The sequence below is a fragment of the Columba livia genome, chromosome 21, assembly GCF_036013475.1.
Source record: "Columba livia isolate bColLiv1 breed racing homer chromosome 21, bColLiv1.pat.W.v2, whole genome shotgun sequence".
In the NCBI taxonomy this organism is placed as follows: Eukaryota; Metazoa; Chordata; class Aves; order Columbiformes; family Columbidae; genus Columba; species Columba livia.
Window position 1 is genome coordinate 3619969 of NC_088622.1, and position 17979 is coordinate 3637947.

The 17979-nt window shown below is 53.2% G+C and overlaps 1 protein-coding gene across 12 annotated transcripts in view; it reads right to left on the reverse strand.

Moving 5' to 3' along the window:
- The window catches only part of CASZ1 (castor zinc finger 1), a 239741-nt gene that overhangs the window by 49544 nt on the left and 172218 nt on the right, over nt 1–17979 (reverse strand). For 5 of the 12 annotated variants that reach the window (XM_065037510.1, XM_065037507.1, XM_065037508.1 and 2 more), the window contains one exon: nt 14822–14981. The exons of the other annotated variants lie outside the window; for them this stretch is intronic. In XM_065037510.1, the coding sequence (XP_064893582.1) occupies nt 14822–14840 (19 nt within the window). In that variant the 5' untranslated portion in view covers nt 14841–14981. The remainder of the gene's footprint in view (nt 1–14821; nt 14982–17979) is intronic. 12 annotated transcript variants of the gene reach the window in all.

Below are 17979 nucleotides of genomic sequence, written 5' to 3' on the forward strand. Positions count from 1 at the left end.
CCCTTCCCGTCACATTCCCACTCTATTTAGGGCAGAAAGTGAAGGCCAATCCTATGCGCAACTGGTACCAGAGCGGGAATCTCGGGAGGCTGCCATGAGCTCCAACTGGAGCCTGGCCAGGACACCTACGGCTCCCGCTCGGCGCAGGGCCAGCCCCGACGGCCGCAGGTGCCTGGGACGGTGCCTCCCGCGCCGTGCGGGCCTGCCCGCGGCTGGGGCACTGGGTCAGCGCTGAATCACCCGCGCCGCTCTCCCCAACGCCGCCTGTTCGTTCCTGGTCATTCCCCGTCCGCGTTCTCACGATCCCCGGCCCTGCTGAACCGGTGAGATCAGCATGGCTCGCAGCTGGAGATAACTGGGAGGCAGACACGCGGCAGCCCAAACCCCCGCTAGCCTCCCCCCTTTCTGCAGCGAGGGCAGGTCCCATTATTCTGGTCTGGAGGTGAACAGCCAAGTGCGTGCACCAGCCGGCAAATGAATATATAAATATTTATTCAAAGGAAGAGAGGAACAGACGTTCCGAGGCTGCACTTGCCGCGTACGCAGCAACTCCATCCAGGGAGCCTGCAACTTGTCTTCCACTCCTGTTCCTGCCCCTGGCCATCTCGCACCCCCTGGCTTTGCCCTTCTGCCCCCCCACATTCTGTCCCCCAACTCCTGCCCTTCCCCTCTGCATCTTTCCTCTCCCTTCTCCTTGTGTTTGGGATTTTCTTGAGCACAGCAATGCTGCTCTTTAACATTTTGAAAATCTTCTCCTAAAGTTTAAGCTAAAAATAAAGCAAGTTCTTAACATGTACCTTTTCCCTGATCTATAAACTTGACCCTCCCAGAGACCTTCCTGAGATGGGATCTGACCTGTAGCACCAGGACTCTTACGTATCTCCATCCTTTGCTCGTATGGCTGCAAGAAATCTGAACTCCCCGTGTCTTCTGCCAGCCTTGCAATCAACTCTGAGCAAACCTGGACACATCGTTTTATTTTTCCATTAACTTATTTCCTTGTCTATGGAAGGGATTGGGCACTACCTATATCAACATTTCTGTTCCCCCTTTCAGGCTGTCAGCTTTGAAAGTCGAAGGGCACCCTTCTCACAAAGAAGCACGGAAGGTGGGCATCAGACCGCAGGGGACCAGAGCATCTGTGTTTCCTTCATTCGGCAGAGGGAGGGGAATTGAGCTGCTAAGTGAGGGACCCTTGTACCTGCCCCAAGCCAGGATCACCAGGCAGGCAGGGACCCCCAAAGCCAGGCAGAGGCTCCCTCCCCCCAGGCCGAGCTCCCCACCCCAAATCACCCTGTGTCTCCATCACACTGTTTAAAGATTCCATACTAAGTAAACATCCCCCTTCATTTTCTTCGTCTAAATAGAAATGTTTTGATTTCACATCAATCTGAGGAAGCCGTTTATAACCTGAGCTTGTCACACGGACTTTTCATCTCTGCCCAGGACAAACTCTCCCACATGCTCTATTTACACTGAACGCTTCCTCTGAAAACAATGCCACCGGGAGTTTACTCCGCTTGCCCCCTCCCCACACCCTGCGAGGAGACACCGGCTCCCTCCGCTCCGCACCGAGCCCCGTGGCATCTTGAGAGCAAACCTCCCTTTGAAGGAAAAGTATGGCTTGCCGCAACCAGGCCTTGCAAGAAGGACAAAACCCACCGCACCATTTTGCTGCCTTGTCACCCCTTGAACTTGCTGCTGACAAGACCAGGTTGCTGCCACCTTCCTCCAGTCCCCCCGCGTGCACCTCTGGGCTCTGTCCCTCCACGCAGTCCCTGAAGCAGCAGTTTCTCACCCTCAAACTCCAGTTTGGTGCTGCCAAGGTGGGCGCAGCTTAGCTCTGCCTCCCCCGAGGCACAAGAGGGGCTACACAAGCGAAGGGCTTTGCAGCGCGGACAAAAATAGGGCATCCCAGCTGAGAGGCGAACTGGGCTGCAATGGGAAAGTCTGGGGTCTCAGGGAAACGGAAAGAGAGCTGAAGTTTGGCTTTGGCTTGGGGTCAACAGAGAAACACACCCTTGTAGCGGGGAGAAAGGGACTTGGCTGTGAAAAAGTGGTGAGAAGAGCTGGGGGTGCAGCGGGGGTCCCGCCGGCTGGGCAGGGGTGGAGGGGGGCGGGAGGGACAGGGGTGCTGGCTGGGGAGGGACAGCACGCTGTCACTTCAGAGGGACGGGTACGTTGAACAGATGGAGCTTTCGTATTCCTATTGAAGAGTTTTAAGCCCAGCTGAGCAGCTCCGTTCAGGAGGGAGGTCCCAGTGCCAGCTTTCCAGGAGCTGCAAGCTCTCATTCGATTAATTATTAAAAGCATTATTTGGGGCGGGGAGGGGGAGGGAAGGAGGACCGACATGCTGTACAGGCCTTTTCTTTTTTTAACCGCTATGGTGCAAGGTTGACGGGAGAGACTCCAGCCTGCCCAGGAGCCCCGAGCAAAGCGGGCAGCACGGCTTGCTGGGGTGGGCGCGAGGATGCTTCACACGTGAGCTGGTGTCCCTAAGACGGAGCCAAACCTTGGCAGCAGAAGGCCGCTGGGGCACTGGGAACACGCTTCCTCGGAGCAATGCCCTGGCAGTGCCCAGCCACACGCCCCGAGGAGGCAGGGAAAGCCGCCAAACGCTCAGCCCCTCCAGCACGATGACTCGTGCATTATCCCAGGCAGGGCCAGGGCAAAGGCAGCAAGAGCCCAGGCATGGCCCACAACGCGTGAGAGTGGATTTAGTGTGTATATTTTCCCCTCTTCAGTTTATCAATAAAACATTTTATTGCTTTCAGCCCAGGAAATGACCTTGGATTAGTGGATGCTGTCTCTTCTGGCTGACCTTGGGGAGTTCACAAAGGCTCTTTAACAACCTCCTCTGCCCTGCGAGCATGGATCCCTCCCATGCGTGTCTGCGTGAAGCCGGGGAAAGCCCTGGGTGCGAGAGCTGGACCTGACAGGCTCCAGCTCAGTGCCGGGCACGGAGGAGAAGGAGAATCAAAGACGTGGGAGGAGAGATGAAGCGAGTAGCCAGGGCGTCCTTACGGAAGCATTGCCAGCTACACTCCCTGCTTTCCCAGGGCCGCGAGGGCTCTCCCTGCACAGCCTGTCCATAAACCGTAGAGGAAAAGCTGGGGACTCCACTCTGGTCCCCGTGGCCAGTGCTTGTCAGAGCGCAGCCTGCATTCAGCACTGCCTGACCTCCTGCCTGCCACACCGGCATCTCCAGCTGCATGAGAGGCCACTTTTCTCCTCCTTTCCAGCTCCTGGAGCCTGGTTTGACCCTGGCCCAAAGGGGCAGAGATCAGTACCAGTTCCCTCCAGCGAACTTCCCCTTCCTCAGCATACAGAAACCAGCACTGGGCAGTGAACCCCTGAGAGGAACGGGGAGCAATGGGGTCTGGAGATGCTGGTGCCCTGAACTGGGAGTGCTGGCCAGGTGGGCTGCTCCTGCTTCCCATTTGGCTTCTCTGGTGCTGCTGCTGGGATTTCTGCAGGAAAACAGCTCATGAACACAGGGAGCACCCCTTTACCCAAACAGAAAATAGCCACATCATCTCTGAATGGTGTGCATTCTCACTGCAGAAACGTTATTATGAAGGGAGAGAATGGGACAGGAGAAGCTGAGAGGAATTTTCCTCCTTCAGGGAACAGAAACTACAAGCACAGAGGGCTAATACCAAGCTCTAAGCCTGAACGAGGTCCCTGCACTGCAGGGCAAAGCCTGCAAGGGTGCTGCAGCACACGGCACCGTGCACCAGGCAACCCTCCCTTTCCAGCCATGTCCTCCCCCAGCGTCCTCCTGCTGTGTCCCCTCGAACTGGGCACAGAGGGTCCCCATCCTCTCCTGCTAACACCCCCAGCTCTTCCTGTACTGCGTGAAGAGGCTTTGCCCAGACATGGAGGCCCCCCCGAACACGCTCCCAGCCCCCAGGTGCCCGTTTTCTCCAGTCGCGTCCTCCTGAAGAGCGAGCCCTAAAGTGTTAACGGCGATTGGTGAAATGGCACAGCAGATTGCTACAATAAATAATTTACTGATATTTATAAATATTCAAATCAGCAGGCTTCAGAAATTGAAAGGGGGGGGCTGAGCTGACGGGGAGGAGGGGTGTTTAGGGAGGGGAGGGGGGGCTGACATTAATTCCCAGGCTCTCCAAATTCATTTGAGAACTGTTTCTCATTTCAAACAAATATTAAATCTTTTGGTGTCAAGCCTCCAAAATAAAATACCAAATAGAAAGTCACCACCCTCGCGGTGACCGATGCCTTGTCTGGCATGATGCTGGGCGCCAGTGACCCTGTCCCCTGGGACAACTAGCCGCGGGGGGATGGCAACAGCCTCACGGTGCCTGTGCCAGAGCAGAAGCCCACCCAGCCACACCTGTAACGCTTCCCACCGCACCACCAGCCAACAGCCGAGACAGGAATTCCATTACTACCACCTACGAGACCTTGTCTTTGCCTTCCAGCGGATTTTCTAAATCCCGTTGGGAAGAAAGGGCTGAAGGTCGGAGTAATGAAGGTGGCACCGGGGCTCCCATCTCCACCTTTGCAGCAGAAACGGAGCAGGGGGTCAGGGCTCCTGACTTTCACTCCTTGCTCTGGAAGGGAATTTGCTTTCAGTGATTTAAGCTGGGGGTTAAAAGCCAGGAGTGCTGGCTTCCAGCCTGGTTTCCAATCACAGTGTAACTGTCAGCCTCCTCGGCCTTCTGTGCCTTAGTTTCCCCATGCAGAGGAGGAGGAATGAGGATGATTATGCACCCAGCTGAAGCCAGCTGTATTTACTCAGCGCTTCGAGATCTCCGTATCAGCACTCTGTCACCATGCTGGATTGTTACTGAGTCTTCACCTCTGAGCATCCTACTGACCCCATAGATGGCCAAGGGAGATGATCCTGTGTCCTCCCCTGGACCACCCCATTGGTAATGTGAGGCTCCAGCATGGGGTGAATTTCCCCTAGATGAGTAATGGCTTTTCTAATGCACGGGCAGGCTGTCAGCTTCCCTACTCCCAGTGTTTTATGGGTTTAACTGAACGGCTCTGAACTCCCTAGTAAGAAATAAAGTTATCCCTCAGCGTCCCTTCTAAACATTTCACTCAGTGCAAACGGTGTTTAAGAAAAATGAGGACATATTTCTTCTTAAGGATGCAGTATCCCCCTTCAGAGGCCTAATTTATGCCATATATCACTGGCCAGGGAGAGAAAGGCAGCACAGACCTCACACTAGGAGTGAGCTGGCCCAAGCACAGCCCAAGCACAGCCGCTCCTGCTGCAATGGTGCAATGGGCTGCAGTTCAGAGTCCTCCAGAGTCCTCCGCAGAGTCCCTGGCTGCGGGCAGCAGAGCAGCACGGACACCTGCTAACGCTGAGCTCTGCGCCCGCCGCATCGGCCTCTCCCCCCGCAGAGACCTGCACTGCCCGCCCCGGCCGGCGTGGACCCCGTCCTCACCCACTCGGGGACCTTCTCCCCCCAGAACGGCTGAGCTGTGACAGCCTCCACCGCCCTGCACGGCGCCGGTGTCCTCTGCAGCGCTGCCGTCTCACCTGCCGCTGACCGGCTCCGCTGCCGCTCCACCGGCTCTTCACAGGCGTTTGGCACAGCTGGTGGGGAAAGTGCTTCGACTGTGAGCAAGGACGGGACTAATCCTTCTTCACAGCTCTTTAGTAACGCACGTCTGAACCTTTTCCTGAGCAGATCTCAAAAATGATCCTAAATGTGCTTTGATCTTGTCTGCCCCCAGCCTCCTTTACTCTGAGAGCCACCAAGGCTCTGCTGCTCCCCCCAAGTGCTGAGGCAAAGCTCCTTGCTCTGCCTCTTCCCTTTGCCCCGCTCTGCACTCCCATACCCTGAACCTCCAAAGAACAAGAAATAAGCCCCGCTTTCTGCACACAACTAACACAGGGGATCTCCAGCATTAACAGAAGGAGCAGAGCGGAAAGAAGAGGGAGAAAAAGCAAGTAATGGGAGTCAGGAACTCTGGTTCTGCTCCCTGCTCTGCTACTGACCTGCTCATTCTCTTTGGGCAGGTAACATCATGCAGGCTCACTCTTCAGTCCTTGCCTGCTGGGTCTCTTCAGATGGTCAGCTATCTGGGCAATGATTTCTTGCCTAGCTTAGTGGGTCCAGTATCTTTTTTGCAATTTTAGGAGCTACTACAGTTTGAGTAACAGCAGAGGAAAAGCACTGATTCAGGACAGTTTGAAGCTCTAAAGTCCCTTGTGTGCTGCAGCCAACTTTCTAGTTCATCTGCCAATGCAGGATCTTTGACAGTTTCCTCCTCTTGGTCCCATGAAAAGCCGGTCTCAGAGCTCCAGCCTAACACAGTGAGCAGGGTCTCGCTGCTCCCCAGGCCAAGAAGCTGCTCCCTGGGAGCCTTCTGTCTTCAGAGTCTTTCTTTCAGATAACATAAAGCCAAGAGGATCAGCTTTTCTGATCCAGTTTCTCCTCCTTGCCTTATTTATTTATTTATTATTAATTTTTTAGTCCAGTTAAAAGGTTTACTATCCAGAAGAGCCTAAGTGGCCTCACTCAGCCTAAGTAACTCTATAAATCAAGCAGAACTGCTAACATCTACATCGCAATCCCGCCATCAATCTCCCCACAGGTTGTGAAGAAAACTAAAGGGAAAGACGCAAAAGGGAGAGTGAAGAGTAATAGCTCGTCACCATCGGGTCCCAGTGGCCCTTGGAATACTCCCTATGAAGCCAGACGTGTTGTCAGGGCAACTAAATGCAAACACGGTGCCTAACTTCACCTCTCCACGTGTGCCGGGAGGGAAGGGATCAGGGAGAGCACAGAGGGCTGGGGAAGCCTGTGGAGCAGGGCTGGCCAGCCCGTACGGGAGTCAGCTCCCAAGGAACAAAGAAAAGATCAAGATGTGAGCCCCTTCGAAACACTGCACAGACCCCTTTGTGAATGCCAAAAGAGGCAGGGCAGGGGGTGCAGCGAAACATGGAGGTGGGAGGGAGGGAACCAGACTTAGCTGCAAGTAGCTGACGCTGGGGGAATAGAAAGGACCTGGGAAAGAAAACAGATCTCTTCAAGGATGCAGATTCAGAAGGGAATTGCTCAAAGTTTCATCAGTCTCTTTTGGTGACTGTCTTTAATGAGTTACTTCACAGAGAATCCAAACCCACCGTGACCCAAGTCAGTGGAGAGCAGCTCCCTGGCTTCAGGCTGGGCTCAGAGTCATTCCTAATCAAGCGCACGGGTTAAGTGAACCACCTCCTCAAAAAGGGTCCCTCCAAACCCTGTTGGTAGTTGTTAGGCAGCTTAAGAGCGAGTGGCGATCCCTTTCAGCGCTATTAAGCTCAGACCCAACAAAGAACGTGGACTCCAAATTAATTGCAGTGGGAAGTCAGGAGCATAAATGGGAGTTGGGAGCCATGAATGCTTGTTGCATCACTAAGAAACACAGGGCCAGAAAAAGTTCATTATTGTGGTCTTTCTAGTCCCGCAAAGGAAATCAGTGTGTTAGCCCGCAGGAGGTGAGACCTCAGCAAGAGCTGCACGGCAGACAGCAAACTAGAGCACCTTGGTCTCCCTGCTTGTGTTATGTCCTCCCCACAGTCCCCAGTTGCTGCCTGAGCTGAATGCCAGCAGGTAACATGCTCTGGGCTTGGCACGCAAAAGGGAACTCAGATCTCTTAAAGGTTTCCATGATCCCTGAGTGAGGCTGTGAGTCCTTTGTGAACCCCCAGAGCAGGCACCCATCGCACCCATCGCACGCAGTGCGGGGAGTTCAGGGGCACTTCAGTCTCGGAGATACCAGACACCTGCAAATGCTGTGCGACATGGTTAGGAGAAACACGTGTGCATCCTGTCTGTGTGGAAGCAGCTCACGGTCTGCCTAGATGAGAGCCAAGCTCTGGTGTGAAAGCAGCGGGTCATCCCCGAGCTTGTTAACTCAGCAGTCCTGTCAGAGCAGCGTGGGACACAAACCGCAGCAGCTGAGCTGGTGGGCACTCACCCCACGCTTCCCAGCGCTCGCACCGACGCTAATTCCCTGTCTTGCCTTTTGCTGCTCTTTCTGCTGGTCATTAGGGTTCATCTTCTTATCCCTCTTGTCCTCATGAGCCCATCCATGTGCTAGCACTATCGCTAATTGCAAACACCCATCAGTGGAAACACACACGTGTACAAAAACGTGGCCGTGCAGGTGCACTATCACATGCAGAGACACACACGACCCAGCACACAAACACACGCAATCGCATGCCCGTGCGTGTGCTCGTGAAACGGTACGCACGCAGAACACACGCTAACGCACGCAAATGTCTACGGACCTGCGACCGCACAAGTATTACATCCGCAATGCACAGGCAGACACGCAGCCTCTGCGCCCCCCCCGGGGGCGCACACCCGCACGCACCCAGCTCTGCTCAGCCCCGCACACGCCGGGAGCGCCCACGGATGCACAGCCCAGCAGCAGCCGCACAGGCGGCCGCCCGTGCGAGCGCAGAGCGCCCTGCGCGCACTCACACTCGCACACGCTCGCAGCACAAGCCCGCACGCCGGGAGAGGTTTATTCTGCAGCTTGGAGTGAGAGGAGAGTGGGCTCCCAGCCGGACGCTGCGGAGACTCGGCAGCAGGGACAGACACACTCCCCATCCCACCAGAGCCCCTCTTTGCCCCCAGCCCATCTGCACCTCACACCTCAAGGCAAAAAGAGCATCGGTGAGTGTCGCATGGAGCCGGCGTCCCGGCGGAGTGTGTGTGCCGGGCAGGGGATCTCTCCCTCTCCCTCTCTCTCTTCCACTCGCATCTTTTCATGAACTCTATTTCTCTTTCCTTTCTGAAAACAACTGAGCTGTAAATACTGTTTAACCTTCTTCCCCCCTTCCCCCCTCCCCTCCGCACTATAAAAACACAAATATGCCATAACTCAGCTGGCTCAGCCGCCGCGCCTCCAACATGCCCTGCTCCAGGCCTCTCAGGAAGGTCATAACAAACGACTTTCCGATTCAGTGCTCCTGAAATAATTTTGTGTATTAAAACCTGAATCTGCACTTTCTGGACCGAAAGCCTCTCTTAATTATGGCAAGCGTCCTTGGGATGGACAGTGATCCTTCACCACGGCACCGCTAACCAACCGGAGAGGCAGGCGGCTCCGGGTCCCCCCGCTGCCCCCTCCCACCGCCCCCCAGCCCATGGCCCCCCCGCTCCCGCGCCCCCCCGCCTTCCCTTTGCCCAATCTGTTTTCAAAGTGTGTCTGTCCTTTATTAAATTGTTTTCTTTTCCACATTATCAGTTGCCATGGAGACCTCATCTCTCGGATTATTTGAATTTCATTATATCTATTGATTTGGGAGCATTTCATCTTTTTTATTGTTTTTCTGTCAATTTTCAAAACGAATAACCATCTAATTTGCGTCAGTGCTGATTATGTTTGTCCCTCAATAGAGGTCGGCAGCTGCGTCGGGGAAACAAATCAATGGGAAACCATCATAAACCTCCCCAGTACAATCTCCAGGATATGTGGGTGACATTCCACGCCTGCGAGAAACACTCATCATATCCAAACTTCTTTCTTTCTTTTCTTTTTTCTTCTCCCCTCTTTTTTGTTTAATTTTTATTTATTTCCCCCTCATAGGTAGCTCTGCCGGCCAGTGACGGGTCACATTTAAGATTATACTTATTTTACACACATACATGTACAATTTTGGACGCATCGCATTTTCAGACAGGGAGGGGACAAGGGTGAGAAGAGAGGGAAGGAATTAGGAATTGGTTTTTTGGGGTAAAAAAGAAGGGAAGAAAAGGATGACGAGGGAAAGAAAAAGAGGAAAAGTGGATCAGGATTGCAAATTGCTTACTATGTTTTTTTTTTAAATAATTTATGCAATTTTAAGCATTTATGTATAAATTTTTTAATAAGCCACCCTGGAGCAAAATAGCCATTAACATCCCGACGTCCTTCTGTCCAATGGGCTCGTGTGCAGGATCAATTTCCGAGAGTACTTTCTTTTTTTTTTATGACATGATAAAATGCTTTTAAAGCAACTTACACAAATATGGAAATTTTTTTCCCCTCCTCTCCTCTTTTTTTTATAACAGCCTCCACTTATTCACCAGGGAGAGCGAGCACAGTGTGTGTGTGTGTGTGTGTGTGCTGGGGAGGGCAGTTGGCAGAAGGATAGACCCAGCCCTAACTGGAACGGACCTGCCTGTCCTTCTAACAAGGGCATAAACTTTCATTAGCGATGCACACAGTCAAAGGCAATTTAGGGAAACGCGCTGTACAGAAAAGGAAAACCTCAGCGTTTTTTATACAGCGGCTCCTTGGCTCCGTCCAGGGGGCTCTATCCTTGAGCTCAGCTTGTGCTCACCAGCCAAAGTGACCCCACCGGCCATGGGGGAGGCAGGAGGGGGCCGGGGAACGGGCCGGTGCTGCTTTTGGGGCCGCGGGTGCCCGGCAGTGCCCGCACGCCCCGCAGCTGGGCCGGAGCAGCCAGGCAATGTCAACGTCTTGCTGGAACCCACCAGTCCTACAAGAGGCCCAGAGGTATCTGTTGCTCTGCCCGCTGTAGAGCTTCACCCCTCCGGCCGCCAGCCCTCCCCAGAGCTCTCATTTCGGGTTTTGCACACTGACAAGGAGCTCGCAGCCGCTCCGTGCCCCTTTGGGGCATTAGTTACAAGCTGGCTCTGCCCTGACCAGACAGATGCGTCGCTGCTGCTCCTGTTTCCACAGGGTATATAGGCTGGTTATTTTTGCAGCTGGGACATGTTCAGCCTCACACAGGAACCTGGAAAATGCCATTCCTAAAGGGACGGCTCCTGCCGCCAGCCCCGGGCACAGCTCTGCAGAGGAGGGACCGGAGCTCGCTGGGCTGGGACGATAACAGCCCAACACGAGGGGCTCAGCGGGGTGTGAACATCACAGCCACAGGCTGGACATGAGACACAACTATCTCTCCAGCTGGCAGTTCCACTGGCCCTCTGTCTTGTCAAACCTTATGCCCCCCCAGCCAGATACATGTCCCCAAGCGTGGGAAGTCCCCGTGCATGTTCCTATTATTTGCTTCAACATGAAACTCTGACAATTTTTTGTCACCATTCTGTATGACACACTTCCAGAGATGGCACAGCCCTATGAATTGAACCCCACTGACAGCAGGCTTGGAGGTTACTCGTACCTTACACAGACCCTGCGCGCTCCCAGCCGTGCGCAGCCCCGGTACAGGCTCGCCCCGGCCGCACACCTGCCCCATGTGCAATGGTTGTGGGTATTTCAACTAAAGGAGAGGGAAAAAAGTAATAATTAAAAAATAAAATAAAATCAAGGGGAAGCCAATGCTCAGCTGGAAAAACACAAAGTGCCGAGAACAGCAAACCCAATCAATAACAATCACAACCCCAGCAGTGGGCGAGGAAAGCGTGAACCGTTCTGGCCTGCTCCCTGCGTGCTCACCCACTTGGGGAAACGCAGCCCCCGGAGGCCCATGATTTCATCCCCTCCACCCTACAGTCACCCTCACCAAAAAGCTTTACGGAGTGCAAGTCCCCCAGGCTCCTGTTTTGGTCAGAAATTCAGCAGAGTCACAGAGGAACAGGACTCTTGGCAATGAGCTGGCACCTGAGGAAGGTTCTTGGGCCACGGAAGGCTCTGCTTCCATCCAAGCGCTCCTCACACCCCGCATCCTCCTGCCCTCCCATGTCCCCCTCCCCACCCAGCCCCAGCGTGCTCCTCCTCTCCCCTCTCCTTTCCTAAAGTTCCCAACATCATCCCAGCTTCCTCCTCCCTGGCATCTCCTGCCAAACCCCTTGTGCCCCATACGCACCCCTGTACCCTCTTCACACCCCTCATACCGCACTCCCTGTGTCCCACCACCCACGGCTGGCAGAGGACACGATGCTGCCCAAGGGACCACGGACCAACCTGAGGAGGGGGAACCACAAAACCTGCCAGGGAAAACTCCCCCTTCTCCTGGTCTTGTGTCACTCACACACAGACTGTACAGATTTTGGGGATTTCACTGTAGGAGCAGAGTTGAAGGTTTTCAGATCATATATCTCACTCTATATGGTCTTGTCTATAGTGAGTGCTAAATATAGCCAAGCCAAACCTGGAGGTGACTTCAGTGCTGTGATGCAGGGACATCAGCCACTGCACAGGCACCCTCCACTACCTCAAAGCAATACAGATGTCAACAGTCAGAATCCAAAATCAAGGATGCCTGCGGATACTCCATCCTCCCACCGCCAAGAGCATGAGCCAGGTTGCCTCTCTCCCCCTTTCCCTCTCTCAGGTGTCCATAATGGTTCCTCTTTTTGAGTGGTGACCAGTCAAAATAAGGCAGAATTTTCTAGCTTGAAGGTCCATTTTCCCATGGGATGTGGACCCTCTTATCTATGGCGTGCCAGCATCTGTTTCAGCATAGCTACTGAAAAACTTAAACTGTGGAAGAAGCTCTCAATAGAAGGGGAAAGTCTCCTGTGTGGGTCAGAATAATTAGACTGAGCTCAAATTGGCTTTAGGCATCTGCTGCTGCCTCTCAGCAAAATCAAGCCATGCTGCTTCCATCAGCATCTCTCCGCTGTTAGCCTTTCCCCGCAGAACAGAGGGGACCACATACTGCCTCGTGTAGGGCGTCTCTGGGAACAAGACTTGCTTCTACAGAAGCCATAAAGCCTCCTCATCCTGCTATCATTAAAGCCAAGAGAAAAGAGGCCAGACAGAGAGATTGAGATGAGCCATTTCCCCAACAAACTTGCTTCCCTTTTTCATTCGCTCCTTTCTTTTTTTTCCCCCTTTAACTGTCATTAAAATAACAAGTTTCTGTTACAGTCTAAACATTCCCACATTGTATAAAGGGTTATGTTACACTAGAGTCACTGCCGGGCCCAGTGTTTGCACAGAAACCTCACTGCAGGTCCCCCCTCCTGACGAAGTGACTTATTAAAGTTTAAACAGTAATTAACAGAACAATAAAAATAAAGGGATGTTTGGGGAGTCGTAGTGCACACAGGGTTTTTGGCAGTGCCAGCACTTTTCAGTGCCCTGTGCTGGCAGAAAAAAAAACATCTGCAAAACCGATGAGAGAGATGGTGCGTTGGAAGGGAGGAAGGGGCCGCGGGGGCCGGGGGGCGATCCCGGCTCCAGCACGGGGGCGCGGGGAGCAGCAGAGAGCGGGACACACGGCATGGGTACGGGGGACCGGGAGAAGGATGCCGAAGGGTCACTCGGCAGGAGGCTGAGCTGGATTCGGTGCTGATGACCAGCTCAGCCTGTGTATGTGCCAGGCAGCGCCAAGAGCCTCCACTGTTCTTTGATTCTGCTGACATAGCCTGGACGAGCCCCCAAACTCTGAGCTTGGGGAATTGTGTTTATCCTTTAGTTTAAAAGAAAGTGGTAGAGAGAAAACAGCAACCACAGAGTAAACCCCTGAGAGAATCCTGCAACAGGAAGAGCTTTTACCAGAGACCCCAAGAGCAGCCGCCTTGCTTGGGAGCTTTAAAGCCAGTCAGGAGAAGACATCTCATAGGGACCGATCCTGCCCTGGCCCTGTGCAGGTGCGGGGAGCTCTGAGCTGCAGATCCAACAGGGTGCTGGTAATTTTGGGCTCATTCCCTCCTGAAATGAAGTCAGAGCCAGAATGACAGGGCCAAACGCTAGAGCCTATCTCGCTATGCGGGACACAACCCCATGTCTGCCACCAGAGCAGAACTTTTCCAACCCATGTGAAATGGGCTACAGGGCCCCCTTTGCAGGAGCCAAACTGCTTTTCCTCTGGTTTGTTCCCACCCCAGTTGCCTGCCTTGCCCAGGATGAGCTCTTAGAGCATGTGGGTAGAGTTTAAGCTTAGGTTGTCAGCCCTCCCTGTTACCCAACATGCAGCAATGCAGAAAGATCTCATTTCAAGATATTTTTGGTGCCTATTGTAACTATTCTCAAATGTTTGCCTCAGTAGCTCACAGTGCTAGTTGGCTCTAGCCCTGACGTGTGACTCAGTACACACAGCATTGTGCAGTCCCATGTTTGCTAAATCTCTTCCAGTACAACTGCTCAGTTTGCAAATAAAAAGACAGCTCCGTAAGGGAGTCTCTCCCGTGCAGAGTGAACTCGGGGAGCGCTTCCTTGAGCCCTGTCCCACAAAGTCTGGTACTTTGCACTCTGGGCCGGCCGGGGAGTAGCGTCGTGGCTCTCACCAGGCTGTGGAGCTGCCCCACCGCTGCGAGGACACACGTGGAGACCACCCAGCACCAGTTCCTCCCAGTCTGCCCACAGCTGGGGTGCAGGACGGGGAAATTCTCCCAGATTCCGCTGCTGACAGAGCCTGCGGCAGCTCTGTGAGCAACCACGGGAGATGCCCTCAGAAGTCCCAGTATCCCACCAGTAATCCATCCAAGTGAGGACACGCGTGTGTGCCTGCTCACATCTCCAGGAGCTAACCTGCCATGCACCGGTCCTGCAAACTCATCCTGCAAAGAAAACGTACTCCAAATGCCACAGGCTTGGCTTTAGAGCAGTCCATAAAGCTGATTCCTTCTCTTCAGTTCCCTGCTAGTAAAGACTCTAGTCTTTTGCTTTCTCAATGGTGAACTAACCAGCTTGTTTCTGCAGCTGCCACACTGGCACTGCAAGGCAAAGACATATTTCAAGCTCCTCAAAGTCAACAGGTCTCATTCTACCTCCAGCAGCTCAGTGGTATCCAGCTCAACACTCATCACTCACTGACAAATATGCGCCAACACGAAAAAAGCCACAAATACTGATGAGGGATCAGGGTCTGCAGACTCATTTGTGGTGAGACTGGCAGTGCTTGAGAGGGGAGATGTGTTGAACAGGTACAAGTAGGTGGAAAAAGAACAAGAGAAGGTGCCCCCAGGCCAGCACTCACGTGCATTTTCCTCGGCCATGTCTGAGGAGACTTGGAGTCAGAACAGAGCACAGCTTTGCACGGGGGTCTCAAACACTCTCACAATGCAGAAAGTCTGTCCTGGGCACTTCCTTGTCCAACACGCCGTTCAGGATGCCTCTACAGCAATGCCAGTCACTGCCTGTAGGGAATGTTATGTTAGAAAATTATCTAATGCACTTTTAATCATCTGGTTTTGCAATCTACAGAAGGAAATACGAGCAGCCAGCACAGTATGACCCTTCTTCCAGACACCACTGACTATAGATACCATTATCAGTGGTAGCCTGGTCCATGTCCCAGAACTGAAGCTCTCTTTCAGTTAACAGGCCATGAAATTATTTAGACTACTCTTGATATTACATTCTGTTATATTTGTAATTAACACAGAAGACCAGCAGTGCCACATCCTGCAATCCCCTTATTTTGACGAATACAGAGAACGTGCGCTTAGAAGCTCTTAGACTTCACCTAGCTCAGCTTCTGCTGGGTGTCTGGGAGGCCAGTGCTCCACAGCAGACCTGTCCCAGAAGGAGAGGGTTTGATATTGTCAGAGATTTTAATCCACATATATTTGAAATATGATATGGGAACCAGCACTCTAGAAATTGGGTCTTACCACCTTTTTTTGGAAAGGACTTTTAAACAAAAGAAAAAAATCTGCCAGCACACTAAGCGTTCAGCACTATCTTCAATCAGGGAAGCCTAATTATACCCATTATACTGATGAGGAAGCACTGGCACAAAGCTATGCATTCTCATGGCTACAGATACAAAGTGAATCAGTGGCAAAGCTGGAAATAAACCTGGGAATGATGGTGATGAGCTCATCACCCACCTCAGCACAGCCACCCCCAGCTGGTCATGGATTAGACCATGTCCTACCCAGCAGGTTACAGAGCTGGCGAGGTGCCCTCTGCACATCTACTCGACAAGGTAAAAGTTTCGGTCCTGGTGCCGAGATGGCTCGGGGTGCTCTGGGATGCTCAGGACTGGTCACATAAGCTGTCCCACCAAGACCAGTCACTCAGCTGACTGCACTGGAGACAGACTGGGCGGGCTGCAGCCACCCGGCAGCTAGGTCTGAGCCGCCAAGACACCCCGCAACAGACCATGGCGGGGATGAGCCATCCGCTCCTCCTTCTGAAACTGTTTAATCAACTCCCCTGCATGTGGATCCCTGCAAGGTCCAGCCTGATCTGTCTACGTATTAATGATCCTCCAGCACGTAAAGCCCAGAGATTCTCCTTGGCACCAGGGGCCAGCCCTCGCCCTGCGCTCTCCCTGCCAGGTGCTGGGTGCTGGGGTCTAAGAAAGGCTGCAGAATCCCTCGGGACTGAGAGTCATTACACAAACAATACAACAGGATCACGGGCTGTAATTGCAAAAGTGCCTGAGGTCTTGGCACTGAAGTCTGCCTCAGCCAAGGCCTCTAAATGGAGACCCAAACAAAACAAACAAAAGCCCCAACTCTGTCAGCACTTAATGAACAATAATAAATAATAAATACTAACCCTAAGAGCCAACCTAGCAAGACAGATGTGAGGCACCAGGGCAGCTTGGAGGAAACGCTGACCCTACAGCAGTTGCCCTCCCTCCCCAGTTTAGCTCAGGGCACCAGCAGGCTTGGGTCCAGAGGGGGGAACCCAGATCTCTGTCAAGAGTCTGCACCCCCACTATGATGTACAGCAGCTGCAGCCCTTGTACACCCATGCATCAGGACTTTCACCTGCTAAGCGAGCACACACATATCCCAAACCATCTTAGTGCAGGATCTTTAAGTGCAAAAGGCAAAAACAAGCAGACGGAGCTGAGCGAGGGATCCAGATAGGTCTGAGTCCAGAGGAGTCTCTCCCCAGCATCATTACAGCCTTGACTCAGTCCCTTCCCTGTGCCGAGCAAGGTGAGCAGCCAGCAGGACACTGCGAGAGGCTTGGCAGGGCCACGCGCTGAAACAAAGGGCCTAATTTAAGTATTTTTTATAACTCGGTACTTGTGACAGTGGGTTTAGCAGTTGCCAGCCATCTGGAATAAAGAATTACAGCCACTTCCCCTAATCCTATATTGCCTAAACCCTAAAGCTGGTTATGGTGCAAGGATGAGGCAGCAGGTTGGGAGGAGGCAGCGATGGGAAGGTGGGGGTGGAGAAGGGACCGCAGGAAAATTCTCTAACTTATTTATGTTTCCTGCAAGGTGCTGGGTGGTCCCGGCTGTGTCAGAAGTCTTTTTGCTAGGAATCGAGAGAAGACAGGAGGAAGAAAAAGGAGGGAGAAGGGAGACAAGGAGTCCTCCGTGACCACACTGTCGCATACAGCACACACACACACGCACACAGAGGCTTACTGGTCCGCGCAGGGCTGTCAGGTAAATTAGATCTGAAAGCTGACAATTTCTGACCATATTTCCTTGATTATTTCAAACAAATGCACACCAGCCGCTGTAAGGAGATTAAAGTGACATAAACGTCCCGAGTGGGAGGAGGGAGGGCAGAGAATTCAGGTCACCCCCATCCGTCCCCCATTTGACAGCCGCTATATCGCTATCCAATCCAATAAAAAAATCCCCCCCTTTTGCTTTAATTAATTTTACAGCTAGCTTGCTTAATTACTTTCAATCAAAATCCTCCTGCCATCGCAAAATTAGAGATGGTTGAGCTCCATTAGCCTAAATTCTTCATTTCCATATAGAAAGAGGCTCCCTCGGCAAAGCCAACAGGGCTCCCTCCTATTCGGGCTGCGGTCGGACAGATGCCCGTCCCTCTGTCTGTCTCCAGTTCCCTGGGAGAAGAGGGGGGAGAAGGATCCAGGCTCGTTCCCACCATCCCCTTGCACAAAGCATCTCCTCGAGAGCCCTGGACACGAGAGGCCTCTCTGCTCACCGCAAAGACAGCGAGAAGGACAGCCTGCCCTCACGGCCTTCCTGCGGCTGTGCTGGAAGCAGCATCTCCAGGGCTGCAGGAGGAACTGGGACGGCAGCCGGGCTCCGTTCTGCTGCCGCCAGAGCTGGGGTGGCACCTGGAAGGGACATTTCTCCTGCTAGGGCTGCACCAGGTGCTGCCACTGTCATCCCACACAGGCGCGCGGGCATCGCCAACTCCAGCTCGAGCTGGTCTCTGGAAAGGACATGGAGGGGACACAGGG